The 24368-nt window shown below is 35.2% G+C and overlaps 1 protein-coding gene across 1 annotated transcript in view; it reads right to left on the bottom strand.

Annotated features, from left to right (window-relative positions):
- Positions 1-1131: 1131 nt before the first annotated feature.
- SMC2 (structural maintenance of chromosomes 2) overlaps positions 1132-24368 on the bottom strand; it is a 48170-nt gene continuing 24933 nt past the window's right edge. Inside the window, exons 18-25 of the mRNA XM_046682053.1 lie at positions 21666-21859; positions 20536-20679; positions 16497-16691; positions 14432-14632; positions 12364-12480; positions 8937-9097; positions 4999-5146; positions 1132-3978 (exon numbers count right to left, since the gene is read on the bottom strand). Coding sequence (XP_046538009.1) covers positions 3820-3978; positions 4999-5146; positions 8937-9097; positions 12364-12480; positions 14432-14632; positions 16497-16691; positions 20536-20679; positions 21666-21859 — 1319 coding nt within the window. The 3' untranslated portion in view covers positions 1132-3819. The remainder of the gene's footprint in view (positions 3979-4998; positions 5147-8936; positions 9098-12363; positions 12481-14431; positions 14633-16496; positions 16692-20535; positions 20680-21665; positions 21860-24368) is intronic.

Raw genomic sequence — 24368 nt, 5'->3', positions numbered from 1 at the left:
TTCCATCTTTCTATTTAATTTGGGTTTACTTTGTTCTCATTTATCTAGAATATAGATTAAAGTAGAACCTTACACCATTGAATTACTATCTGTTTATGTTTTCTAATAGAAGTGTTTAAATCTATCATTTTCTTCCTAACAATTTTTAAAAAACTGAAATGATACAAAGTATGACCCCTGACCATAAAAGAATTAAACTAGAACACAGTAAGATAAAGCTACCTGGAAAATCCCCAAGTATTTGGAAATTAAAAAATACACTCCAAAAACATCCATTGGTGAAAGAAGAAATGTCAAGATAAATTAGAACATATTTTGAACTTAAAGAAGATGAAAACACAACATATCAAAATCTGTGACAGGAAGCTAAAAGATTACTTCAGAGGGACATTTATAGTTAGTTGCTTATTAGAAAAAAACCCAGAGGTCTCAAATCAATAATCTAAACTTCTACCATAAAACTAAAAAAGAGCAAAGTAATCCCAAAGCAAGCAGAAAAAAGGAAATAAACTAAGAGCAGAAATCAATGAATTGAAGCCAGAAAGACAAGAGGGAAAGTCAATGAAACATAAAGCTGGTTCTTTGAAAAGGCAAACCTCCAGCAAGACTGACAAAAATAAAAAGAGAAAAAGACACAAATTGCTAATATCAGGAATAAAACAAGGGATAGCACTTCAGAACCTGAAGACATCAAAAGGATAAGGAGGAAACACCATGACCTCTACACACAAATTTGACAATTTAGATGAAATGGAACAATTCCTCAAAAAAGCACAAACTATCACAAGTCACCCAAAATGAAACAGATAATTTAAACAGCCCTGTAACTATTAAAGTAATTGTATCCATTTTACCACCCCCCAAAATCTCCAGGCCCAGAGGGTTTCATAGGAGAATTCTACCAGATATTTAAAGAACTAACACCAATTCTATACAATCCTCCAGAAAATAGAAGAGGAAACATTCCCCAATTCATTTTATAAAGCTAGTATTACCCTGAAACCAAAGATAGTATGGTAAAAAAACAAAAGAAAGAAACTAACAGGCCATGAATATACACAGAAATCGTGACCAAACTATTAGCAAACAGAATCTAGCAACATGTAAAAAAAGTTATACACCATGACCAAGTGAAGTTTATTCCAGCGATAACAAGGTTGGTTTAATATTTAAAAATTAAGCAACATAATTATATTAACAGGATAAGGAAAGTTACAGGATCATGATCATATCAATCAATGCAGAAAACAGCATTTGACAAAATTCAACTCCTATCCACAATAAAGTTATGATCAAACCAGGAATAGAAGGGAACTTCTTTAATTTGATAAAGAACATCTACCCAAAGTCTATAGCTAACATTATACTTAGGGGTGAAAGATTAAATGCTTTCCTCCTAATTTTGGGAAAAAAGGCAATATGCCAGCTCTCATCACTCTTATACAACATAGTGCTAGAAGTTCAAGCCAGTGCAATAAGGCAATCAAAGGCATACAGATTAAACAGGAAGAAACAAAACTGCCCTGATTTACAGATGACATAATTGTGGGAGTGCTGGCTTGCTAGATTACTCTACCATATTGGAAGAAGGATTTTCAAGTCTTTGCTTTTGCATTTGCAGTTAGCATACCTGAAATGCTAAAACAAAAAACAAAGGAAAACACAAGGAATCCTCTCTTCAAACATTTGAGGTTCTTCCTAAAGATAATTTTCACATGTTGTGCGTACTGCTCATCCATGTATCTCTTAAATTTATTATATACAATAGATGCAAATGTTCAAGCTGTCAGAGAGGTGGTGTCATCATGGGGTCTGGAGACCAACTGCCAAGATTTGTACCTTGGCTCCACCCCTCACTAACTGCATTATCACTGTGGGCAAGTTTCTTAACTTCTCGCTCAATTCAATTTCCTCAATTACATAATGCTGATAACAGCAGTCCTTACCTCACTGGATTATTATTAGGACTAAATGTGAAAACATGTGCAAATGAAAACAGTGTCTGATGGATAGAAAGAGCTCAATAAATGTTACTCAAATTAGTGCAGATGTGTGAAATAAATGTCCCCATTCCCCTTAATGTGTTCCCTCTAATCAAATAATGATTACTCACAAAAATTTGATATGTTTGAGGATTTTCATCAAATAGAAAGATTATATGTAAGATAAAAATTAGGAAAACAAATAGAAAATTTGTAGTAGAGGAAAAAAATTAGTACATATGGCAAAATATTCAACCTCATAAGTTATTTATAAAAGGCTGTTAAAACAGCAATGAAGTACCGCTATATAACTAGTAAATCAGAAGTATTAAAATTAACAGCCAGTGCTGACTAGGTTGTGATCAACAGGTATACTATATTGATGACAGTGTGAACTGATACAACTGTTTTGGTAAATAATTTGCAATACACTTGGAAGGAAATAAACTTATGTCTGTTATATGTGATATTGGACTTCCTGTAACCGAGCATTTACAGCTTTGTCTCTCTCTCCTTCCACAGTGGACAAAACTAATTCCAGATTCAATCCTTTCCAATGTATCCCAAAATATCAGTTACTTGAGTGTTCTCTGACATGCTCAGATATGCATGAGAGTGAAGGATGAGAAATGTTAAACCCAGGGCCAGGAAGTATGAACATGTGTCAGGGAAAGGATAACACAAAGACTAAACAAGTAGCAACAAGGGATGTGGGGCCAAAATAACATACCCAAGATCAGATTAGATCATGTCAGAGCTTTCAAGATTCAGTTTGGAGACACTGCTCTGGTGAAGCACTTCGGATACTAAGAACTATATATAGAGTATTCTTAACAGAGTTTGTTAGCATCATCTTTTGAGTTCTTAAAGGAATTTCCTCCTTTTGAACTGGAAAGCAGAAGACACTAAGAAATATAAAAATCATCAAATTTTGAGTCCTTTTGGTAAAACAGATGGCTCTATTTACATACGAATCAGACTGAAGGAAGAAGAAAAATTTGGTTAGTCTGCTGGCTCCTACAGTCTCATTCACCAATAGATTGCTATTGATTGCATTATGAAAAGGCTGACAAAAATCTTTGAAAATATTAGGAGATTTTAGATAAATTTGCAGCAGAGAAGAGCATGCAACACACCTTTTCCCAAGCTTCTATTAAAATATTCATAAAGACTTTTAAAAAAATTAGGATTGCAGAGACGAATTACTATGCATACAGAAACATGATATTGAAGCATCATTAAAATGAGAGAAATCTTTCAAGATCTGTTTCCCATCTGAGTTTTACTCAGGGATCTGGCACTGTGTCCTCAAGGAGCTAACTACAAATAGCTCCATGCACGCCTAACAGATTTCTTGGTGTTCCCTTTGTTGGTCCAGCGACTTGCTTTATAATTCTTCCTGACCGAATGACTTTATTAGCAATAGAAAATACACTAATATTACGTTAGGAATTAAGCTTAGTATTTAAAACTATCAGCTATATTTATCCTATAATTTAATTTAATCGGTTTCTTTGTATTTTTTCCTTTACAAACAGAATTTACCACCAACCAGGTATCTCAGTCTCCCTAATATATAAAGACTTGTGTAAGAACATCTGATGACATGCATAAAATCACAATCACAGTAATTGGACCATAGTTAATACGAAGAAAAGAGGAATCTATGCTCATTTATAAGTGATTATATAAAGGAAGAGAAAGTATGCGTTAAGTAACAAAATAACATTACCTTTTTATATAAACAAGTTAGATAAACCCCGAGTTCTTACAAAGTTTGTTTAAAAAACAGGTCAAGGTAAAGGAGCAAATTTGTATTTATAACTTCCACATCTGATCATTTGGGTCCTTTTGCCTTGGATTTGGTCTCGTTTGGAATCTTTCCATTTTGACACTGAGTAAATCTGGCTACTGTAGAAACGCCATCCACAAACTTGGTTTTGAAAAGGACGTTTGCATTGTTGAACATACCTTCCTTTAGGGACACCACAATGAACTGAAGGGAAAAAGAAAAAAAGCATAAAAAATACTTTTCATAATATTCTTCAAGTTCACTCCTTTTTTATACTGGGGTTAAGAACTGTTTGGAGATATTTTGATTTTGCTCTTTCTTTAAATGCTTGGCTCTAAGCAAATGCACAACCTCAAATGCAAGTAACAAACAGTCATAATATTAGGCCCTTAAATGGATTCTAGCTTTCCAAATTCAGTTTTAGCAGTCTCTTAAATTTTACCCTGAGTGCTGCATTACCCGGGTTTACTGCCTCCTGCTGGTTGACTGCCTGTTGCTATCTTCTGCAGCTGGCATCACTGTTTTGTGCTAGCTCTAAAGGCCCTAGTGAAATATTTTTCTCTGTGATATTTTAATAATATCAAAGAAGGCTTCAAGTTCCTACAACACTACTACTAGCTCAAATGGAACATTTGCATAATTAAGAAAAGGTCCTACTTCACTGTTATCTGCAAAAAAAACTGCCATAATAAATACATTCTATGATAATTATGAAACGAGAAGCCCCCCAGAGTTGCACAATGCATTATCTATACAACCATGTTCGGCAGCCCCAGTTCCTGCAGCAACAGTTCAATAAATATACAAATTGCTGTTAGCTTCAGAGGCTTTTCTCTACTTTCTAGCCAGGAGAAATGAAGAATACCCCCTCAAGTACCATATGATTTTCTGACACTAGGTATATTCTTGAAATAGTCTTTTGATTGTGCATCCTCTGGTAGCTAGAGAAAATAACTGCATTAACTCTAAATTAATTCCAAATTATGAAAAAATTAGATTCTCGCTCATGCTACAACCAACAATTGTAATGCTAGGTTATTTCTCTAATAGGAGACCAAACCCTCTTTCCTTCTATACCCATTTGAATACAAGTATACATTTAAAGAAACACACAATGCTTAAGTATTCCTCAACGCTCAATATCTTAATATTAACCACAACTAAAGAAGATTTAGAAAAATACTATACTTAAACTATTACTGAGACATTTTTTCTGGCTCTTACCTGAGAATGTGTGAAATGAGTACGCAGCATCTGTCCGATATTCTGGGTATGAGAAAGGTCCAAGGCTGCATCCACCTCATCCAGGATATAAATTGGAGCAGGTTTGAAGAGGAGCATGGACAGTATTAATGACAAAGCCACTAAAGACCTAAGAAAAGGAGAGCAGAAGAAAAGCTGCAGAACTTGATTTTACCACTTTTTACCAAAAAATTGAAGCAAATCTCTGTTATTACTATTATTATTGATGAATAGTGTATATTTAGTAGCTGAAAGATAGTCATGGCAAACAAGAATTTTAAGTTTTAACACTTTTATTGTATTAAAATGTTGCTTTTATTTTAGCTTTCCATTTTTCCTCTCTTCAATGAGTTTTATTTTGAATAGAATAAGTTTATAATTTTTATTCCAGTCAGATAATCAGGATGTTATATTCAGTACCCATCCTTAAGAAAAGATCACGTCAGTGTTAAGAGTTTTTCTTTCCTTCTCCAACTGCTTATTAGATACATAGGTAGCAGGTGAGTGAGGGCTACATACTTAAACTTGTTAAGACAACAGCTACTGGTAAAACAGTAACTGGTTTATAGCTCTTTCAAACTTTTACTGTGTATGTACCCACATGCACAGACACACAAACATACACAGGCAATCTATTTTTTTATTGGCACCATTTGAGAATAAGTTGCATAGATTTATGGCCCGTTACTTTAAATACTTCACATTGTCAGAAGTTCAAACAATCCTTATGTGATGGTTAATTTTGTGTGTCAACTAGACTAGATCATGGGGTACTGACATATCCAGCTAAACATTACTTCTGGGTGTGTCTGTGAAGGTATTTCTGGATGAAATTAGCATTTGAATTGGAAGACTCAGTATAGCAGTTCTGCCTTCTCCTGTGTGGGTGGACATCATCCAACCCATTACGTGCTTGAACAGTAAAGAAAGCAGAAGAAAGAATTTCCTAGATTACTTGAGCTGCGACATGGGTATTCTGCCCTCAGTGCTCCTGGTCCCCAGGCCTTCAGACCCAAACTGAACCACAACACTGGCTTTCCCGGGTCTCCAGCTTGCTGGCAGCAAATTGCAGACTTCTCAGCCTCCACAATAAAATGAGCCAATTCCTTATAATAAATCTCTTCATACACACACAAACACACACACACACACACACACAAACACACTACTGATTCTGTTTCTCTGGAGAGCCCCAATAGCCTTATTTAAAATTTGTAGTTTATGCCTACTTTTAGATTCTGCAGCTCTTTTTAATTTCTCTTCTAGTTAACCAACCCTTTTAACCAAAGCTGTTTTCATTCTAATCTGATATAGAGTTATAATAATTCTTATTTTTTCTTAAACATATTTTATTAAAAAGTCGTTTAGTTTACCACAAAATATTTTTAATTATTTAACATTAGAATAAAAATTACATTTGCAGCACATTTTTCTGTAACTTCAAACATCTCTTGGTATGCAGCACTACAGTAAATAGTCAATCTAATGCTTACCGCATCCCAACAGGTATTTATTAAGAAACATGTAAGTGGGAAAAAAGTATGTGCACAGTGAAGGGAGTCTAGGAAGGTGAAACTAAAATTTCCAGAAAGAAAATTAATGAAACAGTACGATAAAAATCAAACAATAGTGAGATTGACATTTACCTCCATAGAGGGGAGCTGAAGTCATTCAACCTAAAATTTTTTTCACTGCCTTTCTCTATGTCAAATGTTTAAAGCATTGAGTTTTACACTTAGTCATTCAGAAAAAAAAACTCCCACCAAGTACTAAACTACTATGCTGGATAGTGGTATATCTAAAAATAAGTTTATATCATCTTAACGAAGGAAGTAATGTTTAGGTCCCAATAAGAAAATAAGCATACATTTTTTATTTTCCTCAAAACATTTTCTAGAACTTTGGCAAAAATAGTTAAACATACTGTGATCTAAATTGTGGAATTCAGTGTTCCTTAACAGGCAGCAGAAGCTGTCTTTTAGACTTTTAAAATATTCAGGAATTTTATCATGAATGAAAAATATAGAGTGGACTGATATTCTGCTCATTATTTGATAAAGGATTTCATAAGGAAAATTGAGAGGTCTTAGTATTTTCTATGTATCTAAGAGTTACACAATGGCCTTATAGGGCACATGAGAACAATTCATGGACTATGGTTTGTACATCCACAGAGGAAAATAAAAAACAAATAACCATCTTCAATTATGTGAATATTCAGTGTTCCCTCAGGAGGTTTTAATTATTTGGCTCTCTGCAGGTAAGGAGTTAGGCCACATGACCTTCTAAGTTTCTCTCAGTATGAATCACTGTGTAATGCTGGAAGAAACTTCCCTGAAGCCCAGACCATGCTATTTCCACACCCCTCATTCGTTTAGGTAGATCCAAGTTTCCGTCGGTATCATCTTCCTTTCACCTGAGAATTTCCTTTAACTTGTAAAAGCTCTGATGGGATCAAATTCTTTCAGCTTTTGTTTTTCAGAAAAACTATTTCTATTGCCTTCATTTGAAGACTGTTTCTACTAGGTATAGAATGCTGGGTTGACATGTTTTTGTTAGCACTTGCAGATGCTGTTCCAGACTCTGTCTTGCACAGTTTTTGATGAGAAGTCTAAGTCACTCTTATCTTTGTTCCTTGGCATGTCATATGCCTTTTTACCTCTGGCTGCTTTTAAGATTTTTCTCCTAATTACTGGTTTTCAGCAATTTTGTATGACATGCCTTGCTGTGGTATTGTATGTGGGGAGGAGTATATGTGTTTATCCTACCTGGGGTTCACAGAAATCAAGTCTGTGGGTTTACAGAACTCATCAAATCTGGAAAATGTGGACATAGTATTTCTTCAAGCAATTTTCTTTCTGCCTCCTCCTCTCCTTTTGGAACTCCAATATGTTAGACTGCTTGATATTGTCCCACAGGTCACTGAAGTTTTGTTTTTATAGCTTGGTGTTTGTTAGTTTAGCCTGAATACATTCTATTGCTATGCCTTGAAATTCACTTCTGTTTCTTTTACATTGTCTAATTGGCTATTAATCTCATGCAATGAACTTTTCATTTCAGGTATATTTTTTTTATCTCCAGAAGCTCTCTGATTCTTTTTTAATAGCTTCCATTTCTCTCATCACTTTCTTTTTTTCCTGTTAATTCTTGGAAATAGTTACTCTAACTTCCTTGTCTGCTAGTGTCATCACCTGTTATTTCTGAGTCTGTTTCCATTTACTGATTTTTCTCTAGGTTATGTAAGAGCCACATTTTCTTGTTTTGTCTAGTAATTTTTCCTAGATGCTGGAAATTGTGATGACGTTGTTCAGTCTCAATTTTGTTGTCTTTCTTTAAAGAGTATTGGGCTTTGTTCTGAGAAATAATTAAGTTACATGCAGATCACCCTGATCTCTTCAAGGCCTTCAGTGAACTGCAGTAAGGCATTCTAGAGGACCCTTCACTTCAGGGATAGTACAGACCTAACGCTAAGGTATAGCTCACTGGGGCCTCCCAAAATCTTAATCTCTGTTCCCTTAATCTAGTGAGACAACTGGGCTTTGTGTGGGTTCCCCTCCCTGTATCCGCAGTGCAGAAATTGCTCCCAGGAAGAAAGCTGGGTAAATACTTGGCTCAGTACTTTTCTTTCCTTTCTTTCAGGTATTCTCCTGGGCTACTCGTTTTCCAATGTCTGAAAACAATTGCTTTTCATGTATTTTGTCTAGTTTTCTAGTTGCTCATCCTTATTTCTCCTTTGTTGCCTACTCTTTTAATCAAATATTCTAACCAAAATTTGTAGTCTTACACATTAGTCTCCTTAAACACTACATGCAAAGATAGCTAAGCAAAGCAAAACAAATAAAATTGGGAGGCAATGAGATGATGGATTATAATAAAGTAAGAGGAATTAGGAATTATAATATTGCAAAGGGATTACTCACCTCTGACCACCACTAAGTTCAGTTAGGTTTTCTTTCCAAGTATTTCCTAATGCAACCTTGAACTCCAGACCATCCAAAACAGTTTGCCCCTCTGGTGGTGCAAGCATAGCATTTGCACCAGGTAAAAGAGTAGAGAAAATAGATCCAAAGTCCTTGTTCACCTGGATAAAAAAATGATATTAAAATATCATAGGAGGTTTTCCAAGAAGAATCAAATGTTGATATGTGTATATGCAACCCACCAGGTATATTCTGTTGTCTGTTACTCTAACTCGGGTGTTGGCAAATTATGGCCCATGTGACAAAGCTGGCCATGCCCATTCATTTAAGTATTGCTTTGGCTGCAAGCATTACAACAATAGAGTCTAGTAGGTGCAACAGAGACGATATGGCTCACAAGGCCAGAAGTATTTATCATCTGTCCCTTTACAGAAATAGATTACTGATTCCTGCTCTCACTTCCAGAGGGAACTAGAAGCTATATCTCTAACTCTACCCTGAAGCTTTGATACTTTTGCAGGTCATATTGCAGGAATCATCAGAGGCATACAATTATATAATATAGGACACTGAACTTTCAGTTGGAGAAGCAAAAGCAGAACAAAAACTCTCTTTTTGGCATAAAATGTTCTCCTATAAAACCTGTTTTCTGTTGACTGGCGGTCATCAGCTAATGTTAAAAAGCCTAAGAAGATCAAGGTGAAGCCTAGGAGAAAAGGAAGCATGAAATCAAACAACCAGATCTGTTCAAGGCACTGAATAGTTCTTTTCTATTATGCTTCTTCCCATAGACAAAGAAGCTAAGGTGTCAAGGGACAAGAATAGGATTGGACCCCAAGAGAATAAGGCTTAAAGAAGCTGTTTGGCCTATCTCCATCAAGCCATAGTAGGAGATTACACAGAGATTTAGGGCCTATATTCTAGCTTGTGACTGGGTAATTTTTGTGCATATGCACCTGATCAATGATTTGAAAATTCAGCCATCTGTCTTTAAAGACATGAGTGATTTTAAAGAGTTCTGCAGCAAATTTGAGACTATATATGAACACACTCATGCACACACCCAAGTCAATTTGACAGCCATGCTCTCTAGGGAAATCTCCAAATTCAAGTACAAAACTCAAGTGCAAGTATACTTTTTATCAATATTTGTAGTAATACGGAAATTTCCTAGACAGAAGCAGTGCTTCTGAATATAGATTTACTAAGGAATTCATATTTAAGAGCAACTACACACAGGCTGAGTAATATCCTACACAGAGGAAGCAGGTTCTAGTTTTATCTGGAATAGATTTCCAGAGCTAGGCAAGGTTCATCGCAATGCAGAGAGGACCACTGTCTTTTTTGGGAAAGATGGAAAATATCATAATATTTATAAACCCTCTAGGTTCTTTTTCTTTCTTTCTTTTTTTAAAAGTTTTTTGGCCAGGCGGGTAGAGGCAGCACAGGACTAACACAGTGGAGTACTACTAGACCCCAAACATGCCCATGGACCCCACATGGAAACTCTTCCAGAGTGGAAAAGAGAAACTAACCAGTTAATGGGCAGAGAAGAGCACAGCCTTATCTTAAATAGGAAATGAATTATATTCAAGGAGAGATATAAAGATGAAATGCAATCGAATTTTGAAAATCCAGTGAGGTTAAGAGGAAACAAAAAAAAAGAAAACACAACCAGTGCCTAAAATACTCTGGCTTTGTGAACCAAGTATGTCTGATACCAGAAGGAAGTATATAATGCTCATAATTATAGTTCCTACCTCATTAAGTTATTGTGATGATTAAATAAGAAAATTAATATGTAAATACAGTCTGAAATATAATAAGCACTGAAATTTACTTGCTTTGGGAGAATCTTTGAAATTGGGGAAAAATCCACTTAAAGGATAAATTTGTACTTGCACTAAATCCAGGAACCATGGAGAAAAGACAAAACTTCCCAGATCCAGTGGTAAATCCAGACGTTGTACAAGAAAAATGGGGCCAACCTTTGGCATGCATTTTTAAAAGACAGATACTACAAGAAGATGGAGCACTGAAAAGAAGTCATAGAGCAGGAAAAACAAGATGACTGATTACTGAAAATAAAGTTCCTACAGAGGCAAGGTACCCAGTTAAATCCAGAAGCTTGTTAAAGCATCAAACAACACAGTAACTATGTTTGGAATCTTTTGAATAAGAGTCTTTTGCTATGATGGATACAGGAAAATTTCTACACTGAGAGGCTAAGGAATTATCCTAAAGGAGACAAATAGATGCAGCCAGCGAAACAGAAACAACAGTAAAGAACCTCCAAATCTACCAAAGTTGTCATAAAACAAAACAAAAATGGTAATTGGGATTCTGCCGAATAAGAGACCAGTAAAAGAGAACACTAGACTTCCTTGTTTATTGCCTAATTCTTAAAGGGCAACAAGGGTGACAACAGTTAGCAACAACAGGCAATTTTAACTTTGGTTCTAATTTAGGAAAAGAGACTACCAGTTTTTCCACCTTTTGGCTTTATGATCTTAGGCTATTTCATCTCTCTAAGCTTTGGTTTCTTCATCTATGAAATAGAGATAATAACTATCAAAATTATGGAATTGTCTTAAGATAATTCATGTTAAGATAACTAACAGTAACTGCTTAATATGCGTTATAATTATTAATATAATTATTAATTAATATTAATTAATAATAATTAATATTAATTAATAATTATTAATATTAATTAATAATTATTAATATAATTATTAAGCTAACATGTACAAAATGCTTTGCTAAAAACCTACAGAATGCATAATACTTATGAATTCTGAAGTGCAATGAATAATTTGTAAGTGGTAAAGAATACACCAGTCTTGCTACCTGGAAATGTTCTTAGAACTAATATTTGACCTGAGATGGGAAAGAGAAACCAAGGAGGTTAGAACTGAAGGGGTGCTTGGGAGAGGTTTTCCAACAATCAGAGCTTCTCCAGTGTGAAAATGAGATTGCTTCCAGTTTCCAGCAGAGGGTGAGTGAGGTATAGCAGATATCGGACAGTACTAAGGTTTCTTCCAAAAGTAAGAGCCTATGATGTCATGGGAAGGAAAGAGGACAAATGGTATCCTCTTTAAAGGTCACACAGACCTGGCAAACAAGGTAAGAATGAAAAATGGCGAAATCTAGAAAGGTGGAATTTAATATAACTTAGGAACCAGAGATGTAGAGTACAAGAATATGATGGAGTGACTCAAACTTAGCTTTGTGAATGGGAAGTAGCCAAGTCCAAAAGGACAAAACACATTTAAAAGTCTATGAGGTTTTAATTAAGGTGTGAGTATGTGCCTCAGTCAAACACAAATCAGCCATTTCAAATTCACCTTCAGAGTACAAATCTATTGACAATATTTCTCCTCCTTGCCTCATACAGACCAAATGATTATAGTTTCAGCTCAAATACCTTTTGCCAAGCAATATTGAGGGCTTGGTTCTTCTTCCTGTCAAGGTCCTCTATAGTTGCAAGGATTTTGGATTTGTCATTTTCTACAATTCTCTTCTTCTTTGTCAAGTCATTATACTAACAAGATAAAAAGCATACTTAATTGGGAAAATATAAAATTTTCTTGATATTCTACAATTAGGAATAAAGGTTTCATTATTTTTATATATAATATATATTCTCTTACTTACCAAAAAGATATACTGCATTAAGAGTTATAATGTAAATCAAATTACGAGGCAAGTAAATATATCACTTCTATGTAAAATTCAATTACTGTAGTTGAAAACTTAATGGAGATAAGCTCCTGAAATATTCTGCCTCCTCTAACATTCCCTTGTCCTCCTAGCAGACAAGGCAAAAAGGAAAATGTGTCATAGGTAAACTCAAAAGTAGTCCCACATGCTTTCTTCTTAAGGTCAATCTTAGCAGTGACGCAAATAAAATTTCAATTCTTCACCACGATGTACAAGTCCTACATACTTATCCTTATGTATCTGTTACATTCTGGCATCAGCCTCCTCCCGAGGCTGCAGCCACATGGTCTTTTTTCAGTTCCCCCCAAATTTTTTCTTCCCAAAATGCTCCTTCTCCCTATCTGACATAACCGGTGCCTCATAAGTTTCAGCTCAAACATTACATCTTCAGAGTGACCTTCCCCGGTTAACGTAGAAATTTACTGAAAAAAAATTTGAAGGAGGCTGAAGAGGAATAATTATACAATGAGAGGCAGAAGGACTTTCTAAAAATCCTCTTAACTCATTTCTCCTCAAAGCCTGACATTTCAAGGAGGCTTCAAATTCTCTCTTAAAAACTCGAGCCAGTCTTCCAGCTTCCTTGCTGTCCCTTCTCCTTTATGGCCAAGCTCGTAAAACCTCCTTTCACATTTTTATATTATTCTTTGCATAATTCCATGTAGTTTCTTATGCGGGGACACACAAAATACAACAAAAAGTAAAACGAAAGGCCATCTGCAGATCAATAATAGAGCTTTCGTCTCTGGTAAGCAGATGAGAGTTGGTGAATTCCTTTTAAAAAATAACAGAACCAGTTATCATTATCTAATAAAAGCAAACAAGTAAAAGTGAACAAGTCTCACGATGTTATGCATTTCCTTACACAAATATGCCACATACTGCAAAGCTTTAATGGAGAACATTTTATAGAGATCACAACACGTGCATTATTAGCCTGGTTGGTATCTAATATAATACAGATCCTGTGTAGATACTAACATCAATAACAGTTTAAAAAACTCATTACAGCAAAATTTCTTAAAAGTAATTGAGCTCATAAGTACTATCACTTTTACAGAGCTCTCATTAACTCTATTATGCAAATTCAAATAGAATTTTGCAGAATTAAAGAAGGTATAGGGCATAATATAAAATGACTCAGACTGCTATTTCCTATGGGGAAGAAGAGGGACTGCTTTCCCCTTTGGATTTTTCTAGTGACACAGCAGACTCAAAGTTCCGTCAGGGTAGGGGAGATAGATAACATTATCAAGTAACTGAGAGCATTAAAACAGAGAAGATGCTGCTGGATTTACAGATTAGTAAAACAGAGGTTATGTATAGAACAGTCTTAGTCATTACTTATATAATGATTCCAGTACACACTAGAGTCAAAAGGAAGACAGTAGTCATGGAGTGACCAGTGAGGAGGCAGACAGCAGGATACCCTATTTTTCAAAGCATTTCAAGGCAAGTGAAAGAAATGATAGAAATGTGAGGAGTTAACATGATTAAAAAGTGTTACTTTTATTTACACCAAGAATAAGAAGAGTGGAACACGGGTATGGCAAAGGGCAAAGACAGTGGAAAGGTTATCCAACGTACTACAGAACACATAAACAAGCTGTGATGCAAAAAGAATGAAGTAAGAAAAGAAAGAGCTGAAAAGAAAGAAAAAGAAAACAATTATCAAGGGCATCAAGCAAAAGGATGACTAACAACTGCCGCAGTGGTCATATAGCCATCAACGCTACTCATATTCTAAGGTGGACAGTCATAGGAACACGACTCACTCGCTCTTCAGCTTCTGTCAGTACGTTCATAGCTCTCATGTTGACATTTCTTCCTAGTTTCTCCTTCATTTCTTGCAGCTTCTGAAGTCTCTGACCAGCTTCTTTTGGGTTGTTAGTTTTGAAATCATACGCACTATTGGGTTGCCCAAAGAGGTGTTTCTCTGCATTAATCCAGTCATTATCTTTCAACATTTTGGACACCTAGCCACATATAATAGAAGGATCTATCACTGCTTACAAACTTACATTTAAAATCCAGTTTCTTAAATATTTATTAATTTTAAATCAAATATTTTGGAGAAAAACCCCACAATGATTCATTTGAAAAAGTCTGAGTAAGTATAAATTTGAATAAGTATGAATATTTTTATCTGGAGGATAGGCTCAAGAAATAAGGGATAGTATAGAAAAAGATCTTCCTATTACTTCAGCATTAGAATAAGAGCCAACTCAGAGAATTTTTTACAAAGTATATGTAAAACATCTCCATTAGAATGAAATATAAGTCACCTGAGGCTCCAGATTTGACCAAATTCAATCTACTGCTTCAAAAAAGAACTTGTGAAAATTAAAATTCTTATAGGATTACTTACATCTTAGATTTGGTAAAATTTGTGGAAGCCTAATCCTGACTGATATCTAATAATTCTACTCAGAATTATAATCTAAGTAAAAAATTGCCCTAAAGTTTGAGTCCATCCCCTCGCCTCTCTCTTTTGACAAGGCAAAGTAAAATACTTCTTCATATAATACAACTGATTAAAAAATTTAAATCACTTCAGGAAGACTTTCCTCTACTCGAATTGTTTAAGGTTGGTTGTAACTGGTAGAATCTAACCCTTGTCAATTTGTTTATTAATTCCATGGCTATTGTCTCACCTCTAGGCTCCAACGTAAAATGATCCTTCCTAGTCTATCCTTCCTGCTGACCTATAAGTTCTATGAAGCCACTCTGTGTACACGTTGGTCATTCTTATATCTATAGTGCTTGGCATAATATCTGACAGTAGTCCATACGTAATAAATATTTGATAAACTACGTATTTCAAAGAATCTTTGACTTTTTAGCAGTTCCATTTACAAATCCCTCTTTTTACTTCCTTAACTGTAAATAAAATCCTTTAGCAATCACCAACACCAGCATTTTCAATTGGCAAAAAACTATTAACAGTAATATTATCATTGGTAATATGTCAATGAGTCCACTAACACTAGTGGGAAATCAATACTAATAAAATATTAGGATTGTATGATGTGGCCATAAAAATGTTTTTTAAACCAAGTAATGAACACCTGAAAAAGCACTCATGGCTTTTTCAGAGGGTGAGGATACTGTTTTGTATGTTCTGATCTTTATAAAGTTAAATCTCCTATACTCTTATGATGCTAAAAAAGATGTAAAAGGCACCAAACTGTTATGCACCTGTAAGAAAACATGACGGCTGAATTATTAAGATCACATGGATGCAGTCTCTTAACCAAGCAATGAATTTCTGCAAAAGCAGAAAGTACTTAAGGCATTGTGATACATGAAAGGAAGAAACTTTTAAGAGACCAAAAAACTGTAGGATAACCTCAAAAAGATCATTGCTGCAGCCTCATTTGAAATCTAATGTTTTGCCAAGCAGTTGACTGTACTAATCCTCTAAGAACATCCAGAAGCCAATTACGTCCTTATTTTACAAGTTGCCTGTATATATTTCTGTGAGTTCTTCAAATTCAATTTGAAATAAGGTAAAGAACATGTATATTATTACTAATACATTAGTAATTATTTCTATGAACATTTAGGGACAAAAAACAGTCATTTCCATGGGAGACCACTAAATATTTGGTAAAAACATCTTATAGATAGGAATACCTGAAAGTAAATTTAAAAGATATTTGTGCCATTTGGTGAAAATGAACATTGCCGAGAAGCAGTCAACGTAGCCGTAAGCCTCAAAATTATGTTACACAGTAGTTCTGCCATTTATACTAAGTTCTTCATCAAGCAGTTTACTGGAATATTTCAATGACCCAGCAGCAAAAATCTGATTAAGGGTAAAAATGAATGGAAACGTGCCTTTGCAGCAGCATCTTCAGCTTCTCGTTTATGTTTGCTGATGTTGTGGTCTAGTTCCTTAATTTTAAGCTGAGAATCATTGTTTTGCTCTTTATATTTTGCCACTTCTGCATATTTAGCTTTAACTACATTGTCTTGGGCTGTTATCACTTCCTTTTGCTTGGTCACCTCTTCTTGAGCTTTCTTTACTGATTCCTGAAACAAATTAGAAGACAATATACAGCAAGGTAATATGGAAATATTTTTAGTTTACTAAAAGATCATCTAACAGACTTCTGGGCAAGGTGGCAACGTGATTGCAGGCAGATGATCACCTAACTCTACATTTTATATCTCCTTTAAAATGACCAGTGAATTTTTACACGGGAGAAAACTTGTATGACCACTAGAAAAAAGGGATGGGATGCAGTTTTCATGCTTGAAGCAACCAAGTTTCTACTGGCTACAGTTTGGCTGGCATCAATCAAGGGGAGGAGGGACTGCTGGAACCTGACCTGTGATGTCTCTCACAAAGTGTTATTTCTGGGTAGTCAACAAGAAGATAATCTGACATACCCCCTCCAAATGACAATATGAGGAGGAACAAAGAACAGGGGTAGAAGTAAGGTAGGCTGGGATTTGCTTTTTCCCTTTTATAAACGTTAAGCCATAGGACTTTACCAGTGGCAATGGAAGGTCAGTGTTTGGTTCTAGCACTGGGGTCAAAATAGAGAATCAAAAAAGAACAGAAACGTCTTTGAAGAGATACATCTGTGACAAATAAAAACTTCTTGCTCTGACTTTGACTATCTCCCTACCTCTCAAGGTAGAAGCTACGCAACCTCCAAAGTGGTAATTACAGCTAGTATTTCTATCTCCCTCCCACTACCCCAACAGCCTCTGCTTCATCCTAGATCTTAAAAGTTCTTCTGGTAAAGATATGGTCACAAACTCACACAAACATCTAAAGACAAAAAGACCAAGCTCAACTTAGATTTGGGGGGGGAACAAAGTAGGAGAACAACCTGCTAAAAAAGACTGAGGAAGAATAGATCTCTATTATGTGATTAAAAGCACCAGTAAAAAGTTGGGAATTTTTTAGGCATGCTCATTAGAAAACAAGATAATTGTGAGTAATAAAGAATACTTGACATTATGATTAGGTTATTGAATGTGTTCTAAGAGTACATTCTTTCTCTTTAATAATTCTCTTTAATTTCCTTATAATGTTTAACTTGTGTCTTTAGAGGTCTTTTGCAGAAGAATGATAAATCATGACATTCATCTAAAAAACTCAAAGATATTTCAGGCTTTTTAAAACTTTTTTTTTTTAAAGATTGGCACCTGAGCTAACAACTATTGCCAATCTTCTTTTTTTTTCTGCTTTTTTCTCCCCAAATCCCCCCAGTACATAGTTGTATATTTTACTTGTGCATCCTTCTAGATCTGGCATGTGGGACACTGCCTCAACATGGCCTAATGAGCGGTGCCATGTCTGTGCCCAGGATCCGAACCCCGGGCCACCGAAGCAGAGTGCGTGAACTTAACCACTCAGCCACAGGGCCGGTCCCTTTTTAAAACTTTTCAAGAAGAAGAAAAGAAAGTGTTAAATACTCTGGTGACATTAACCAAAAGAAATAATAACAGACACAGGTTTATTACTAACACTGTATCTGACGAAGATTCTCTCATGCTAGAATTTAAAGATTGCATTGCCATTGTGGGTGTTTTAATGTTTTTTACAATGGTAAGAAGAACCACGAGAAATTTGTTACTTAAGATTGAGCAGAAATGAAATTTTAGTTTTGCTTATCTGAGCCTAATTAGTTAGTAGGCAGCTTCCTTTCTTAATTCCCTGGGAGTGTCCTCAGGCACTCATATCAGCCAAGGGAAACAATTTAGGATGTAGAGCCCAAAAGAATAATCTTTAAAAACTAAGTGATCCATTTTACAGTTTCCATAAAGAAAAATGGATATCCTCTTGATAGAAATATATATGTCTTGATTTTATCTTTATTTAGATTAAGGAAGGAGTAGCTTATTTTATTTTCACATTTCTCTTTAGAAACACAGTACCTAATTTTTAAAAATTCTACACTATGATGTCCATGAAAGACATAGAAAATATGGAGGAATGAGACGAAATAAATATGAGATTAAAAGACAACCAATCAGAAGGAAACGAAAAATATTTTTAAAAACCAAAATTTACTTTAGAGGAAAACTAGAAACTGAACAGAAACTGGAGAAAATTCAATCAGCAACTCAAAGCTAAGAAGCTTTTTGATCCCTTATCTTCAAAAAGGAGTAGTTAAAAAATTGTATTTGATAAACAATGTTAAAAAACTTGAATTTCACCATGAACAGAATCAAGAGGAAAGACTTATTTTCCAAACCACTGCACGCCACATGGATTAAAACAATCATTTTAAGGGAAAAATATGACAGAAAATGTAGATGACAAAAGCAAGGCAAAAACACTCTTTACCACAATGTAGATAAATGGGTAGAACTCTCCTGTTAAAAGCTACATACATTTAGTTAACACACAAATCAATGATACTTAGTTATAAAAACAGAATCTGTAGTAACATAACAGAAAACTGAAAAAATGAAAGTTACATCACAAACAAAAGTAGGGACATTTTGTACAGCATGGTAACTATAGTTATTAATACTGTATTGCATATTTGAAAGTTGCTAAGAGTAGATCTCAAAAGTTCTCATGACAAGAAAAACGATGTTGAACTATGCATGGTGACAGATGTTAACGAGACTGTTGTGGTTATCATTTCACAATATACACAAACATCAAGTCATTATATTGTACACCTGAAACTAACATAACGTTTTACGTCAATTATATCTCAATTAAACAAAAAGGAGGGGGCCAGCCCAGTGACACAGTGGTTAAGTCTGCATGTTCCGCTTCGGTGGCCCAGGGTTCAGTAGTTCGGATTGTAGCTGCGGACCTAGCATCGCTTGTCAAGCCATACTGTGGCAGGCGTCCCACATATAAAGTAGAGGAAGATGGGCACAGATGTTAGCTCAGGGCCAATCTTCCTCAGCAAAAAGAGGAGGATTGGTGGCAGATGTTAGCTCGGGGCTAATCTTCCTCAGAAAAATTTTTAAAAATTTAAAAAAAAGAAAGGAGTAGAAATAACATGAAATAAAACAGGATTCAAGGTCAAAATCACAGAAAGGGACAAGAGGACACCCGAGATATCCAATATTCATGAGGGACAATCTCTGACAAAGACATACCACAACATTAATTTGCAGGTAACAGAATGTCTTCATAACGTTTGAGACCCCCTCACCCCTAAATCTACCCTTCATAGCCCTGCTTCTGATATCAGAACATTTCTCACTCACCAGCTGCAACAATATTAAGCCTCAGCAATAAAGGATGCTGCAGGGACACTGCAGAACAAAGGGACTTAACCTCCTGGTCTTGATGTGTTTTTCTCAAAAGTAAGCTTGTCATGTGCAACGGCTAGCAGCTTGCATGGCTTCCCCTGGCATTCCAGAAAGCTATTTCTCAACAAGTGCTGCCCATGTGGCACTTCCCTATGGACAATTTCCCCTGGCATTCCAGGAAACTTCACCACCCACAGGCCACAGTTATGTCTTCAACTATATATATCAGGTTCTCAGCCCTGCAGGTAGAATGGGGCTGTTTTCCAGATTTGTCCCTTCCATGGGTGCCCTGCTTCAGCCCTACAGGTAATAAGGGCTGTTCCCTGTATCCATTGCTCCTATATTCTTTAGAGTTCTATTTACCCCTTGGCGATCAATCCCGCATCATTCTAAACGCCTGTTACAGTTAATACTTTTTTATTTAAATTTTGCCTGTTCAAACTACGGTGCAGTTTTTGTCTTCTGAGTAGACCTGGACTAGAAAAATTAGTAATATTATTTCAAGATTCTTTGTGGATTGGCAATCATTATCATAATAAAAGTTAACAGACCGAGACCTCTAAAGTCAAACATGTTCAAGTCAACATTTCATAAGTAGATTAACATTTCTAATTTCTCCAAAACCATAAGTAAATCTTACCTTATTTTTAGCCACCTCAGCTGCCATTACTTCAATCTGACCTTCATAGGATTTGATAGCTTCATTTACAGCTTCGAGCTGTTGTTTATAGGATGCATGCTCTCTCTTGAGCTCTTCCAGCTCCAGAGTGATAGCTTCAACTTCCTATAAGAAACACAGTATCTGGGCATTCAAAAGGTTATTAACTACTGAAAAATAAATAAGGACATGTCAACACAGTCAATAAAATCCTCATGCAAGACTCAGAGCTTAGTTACTCAACTATCAAAAACACATGTAAGCTGCTTCCCCATAAGAAGGGAGAGGAAAGGAAATTTATTTTCCTATACTTAAAAAAAAATGATGACAAATGTATGTACAATTTTTATGGTTTCAAAGAACTTTGCATAAACTATTCCCTTTATTCTTTTATTCCTATAGGAGAAATAATGTACAATTCTATATAACAGATAAATGAGCAGAGGTAAAGCCTTTTTTTAAACACAATTATTCAATGTCAAAAAAATTAATTTCTCAATTTTCTTCTTTACCATTATAGCCTTTAGTTCATTAGAAAATACTTTGTGCAGCTATTTAATGACAGAATCATAAGGTCAGTTAAAAGAAAAACTATGAGGAAAAGTAGAACAGTGATTCAGAGCATAGTCTTTGGAGACAGAAAAAAACTGCATTCAAATTCTAGTTAGCACTATCCAAAAGATATAATCCAAAACCCCCAGTCTACAATTGAATGGCACTTTATAAATACAACATGCTTCATCTCACATCATTCTTTCAGAGTTAATCTTCACACATACGATCACCAAATAGAAGTGTCAACACTGAATCTCTGATATTACATGTAGCCCCACTATGTGCTATGAGCTTTGGTCCACACTCGAATGAAGCATTTACGAAAAGGCAACTTTGCTCTTTAAAATAAAATTAGCAAGCCAACGCAAGTCATATTCACAATCACATGACACTCAGTTATAGGGTTTTCAGAGAAGAGGATATTTTACTCTGACTTATAAGATGCATAATTTATTTCCTAAAGAAGTACACCTTGCTTTTAGATTTTGTGATGAACAAGGCCAACCAATGATGCTCTACCACGTTTAGATTGGTTCCATTTCAAGAAAGGTCACTACCTGTTGTTTTTCTTTCATTTTCTTGCTAGAAGCATCTGCTTTCGTTTTGGCACAATCCAGTTTTTTCTGAGCATCCTTCAGTTCTTTCTCTCTTTCAGCTTCTGCGTTTTTCATTTTATTCTCCAATACTTCATATTTTTCTTCTGCTTTTTTTTTAATTTCTTCAGTGTTTTTTAAGGTCTCCTGACTTTCCTCTGCATCATAAAGCAGGCACATGTGGCTAAATGAGGTCCTTCAACTATTAACAGTTACAGATAATGGCTAATAAATTCAACATTTAATAGAAGAAATGTTAGAAGCTGGAGTTTTAAAAAAACTTAACTGTTCCAAACTTATTCTACAAATGGTATGATGAAACACAAATCCTGCCTGAGAACCATATTTAAATTATCTAAACATCTGTAAAGGAATTATTTCCTGATAATCACATAAAATTGAGTAACATAACCTTTACCTATAACTTACCTACTTTTAAACAAGGTTTTGAAACAACATTAATAAAAAAGGATCACAGACCATCTTTTTAATACAACTGTATGCTTCTTATAATCAGAACTAGGAGTATGTTATTTTTCCTTTATTTTAGTTGCCAGAAAGCTTACAATTAATTTTCAAAACAAGCTTACTTTGTGTTCTTTGCTAATTTATATTTAGTTAAGGAATCTCTTATTAAAGTAGAGAAATATTCTGAGAACATGCCTAGGATGAAGTATAGGAGAAATATCTGTAAATTTATGAAGAAAAAAATTAAAAAACAAGATAGAATAAACATGTTTCTGTCACAACTGACATGCTCTGTTAGTGTTAAGACCTAGGTACAAATAAAACCCTGGAAGCCATGACTGCACAATTTCCTATACTATTTTTCTATTATTATTATTATTACTATATATTATTATTGTGAGAAATCAAAAAATAAATAAAAAATACCTTGGAAAAAAAATTAAAAATGGAAATAAACTAAAACTTATGGAAAGTAGCAAAAGCAGTCATAAGAGGGAAGTTCACAGCAATAAATGCCTCCAAAAAAAACAAGAAAAAAAATCTCAAATAACCTAACTTTACATCTCAAGGAACTAGAAGAAGAAGAAACAAAGCCCAAAGTTAGAAGATGGAAGAAAATAACAAAGATCAGAGTGGAAATAAATGAAATAAAGACTAAAGAGACAATAAAAAAGATCAATGAAACTAAGAGCTGGTCCTTTGAAAGGTAAAACTGACAAACCTTTAGCTAGACCCACCAAGAAAAAAAGAGAGAGGACTCAAACGAATAAAATCAGAAAGGAAGAAGATGTTACAACTGATACCACAGAAATACAAAGGATCCCAGGAGACTACTATGAACAATTACAGGCCACCAAATTGAACAACACAGAAGAAATGGATAAACTACTAGAAACATACAACCCACAAGACTGAAACAAGAAGAAAGAGAAAATCTCAACAGACTGGTAACTAGTAAGGAGGCTGAACCAGTAATCAAAAACCTCCCAGCAGCAGAAGGCCAGGACCAGAAGGCTTCACCGGTGAATTCTACGAAACATTCAAAGAGTTAAAATGATTGGTAAATCATTCTCAAACTCTTCCAAGAAATACAAGAGGAGGGAACACTTCCTAACTCATTTTACAAGGCAAGAATTTGTCAATACCAAAACCAGAGAAGGATGCCACAAAAAAATAAAATTACAGGCCAAGGAGCCAGCCCTGTGGCATAGTGGTTAAAGTTCCACGTACCCCACTTTGGGAGCCTGGGTTCATGGGTTCAGATCCCAGGTGCAGACCTACACCACTTGTCAGCCATGTTGAGGTGGCAACCCACACAAATAGTAGAGGAAGACTGGAACAGAAGTTAGCTCAGGGCTAATCTTCCTCAAGCCAAAAAAAGAGGATATTAGCTCAGGGTGAATCTTCCTCAGGAAAAAAAAATTACAGTCCTGATGAACATAGATGCAAAAATCCTTGACAAAATATGAGCAAACCAAATTCAACAATACATTGAAAGGAACATACACCATGATCAAGTGGGATTCATTTTAGTGACACAAGGATGGTTTGACATCCACAAATCAGTGACACATCACATTAACAAAACATACGATAAAGATCACATGATCTCAACAGATGCAGAAAAAGCATTAGACAAAATTCAAAATCTATCATGATACAAATTCTCAACAAAGTGGGCATAGAGGGAATGTACCTGGACATAACAAAGGTCATATATGACAAGCCCACAGCTAACATTATACTCAACAGTTGAAAGCTGAAAGCTTTTCCTCTAAGATCAGGAACATGACAAGGCTGCTCACTCACCACTTTTATTCAACATAGTACTGGAAGTCCTAGCCAGAGCAATTAGGCAAGAAAAAGAAACAAAAGGCACCCAAATGAGAGAGGAGGAAGTAAAACTGTCACTATTTGCAGATGACATGGTCTTACACATAAAAAAAACTCTAAAGACTCCATCAACAAACTGTTAGAATAAACAAATTCAGTAAAGTTGCGGGCTGCAAGATCAATATACAAAAATGTATTGTGTTTCTATACACTAATAAACTATGAGAAAGAGAAACTTTCAAAAAACCCACTTAAAAAATTGCATCAAAAACAATGTAATACCTAGGAATAAACTGAACCAAGCAGGTGAAAGACCTGTATACTGAAAACTATGACATTCTTGAAAGAAACTGAAGAAGATACAAA

Source organism: Equus quagga, chromosome 1 (assembly GCF_021613505.1).
Source record: "Equus quagga isolate Etosha38 chromosome 1, UCLA_HA_Equagga_1.0, whole genome shotgun sequence".
In the NCBI taxonomy this organism is placed as follows: domain Eukaryota; kingdom Metazoa; phylum Chordata; class Mammalia; order Perissodactyla; family Equidae; genus Equus; species Equus quagga.
The sequence above is the reverse complement of the archived record's forward strand: the minus strand, read 5'-3'. Positions and strand labels throughout refer to the sequence as shown.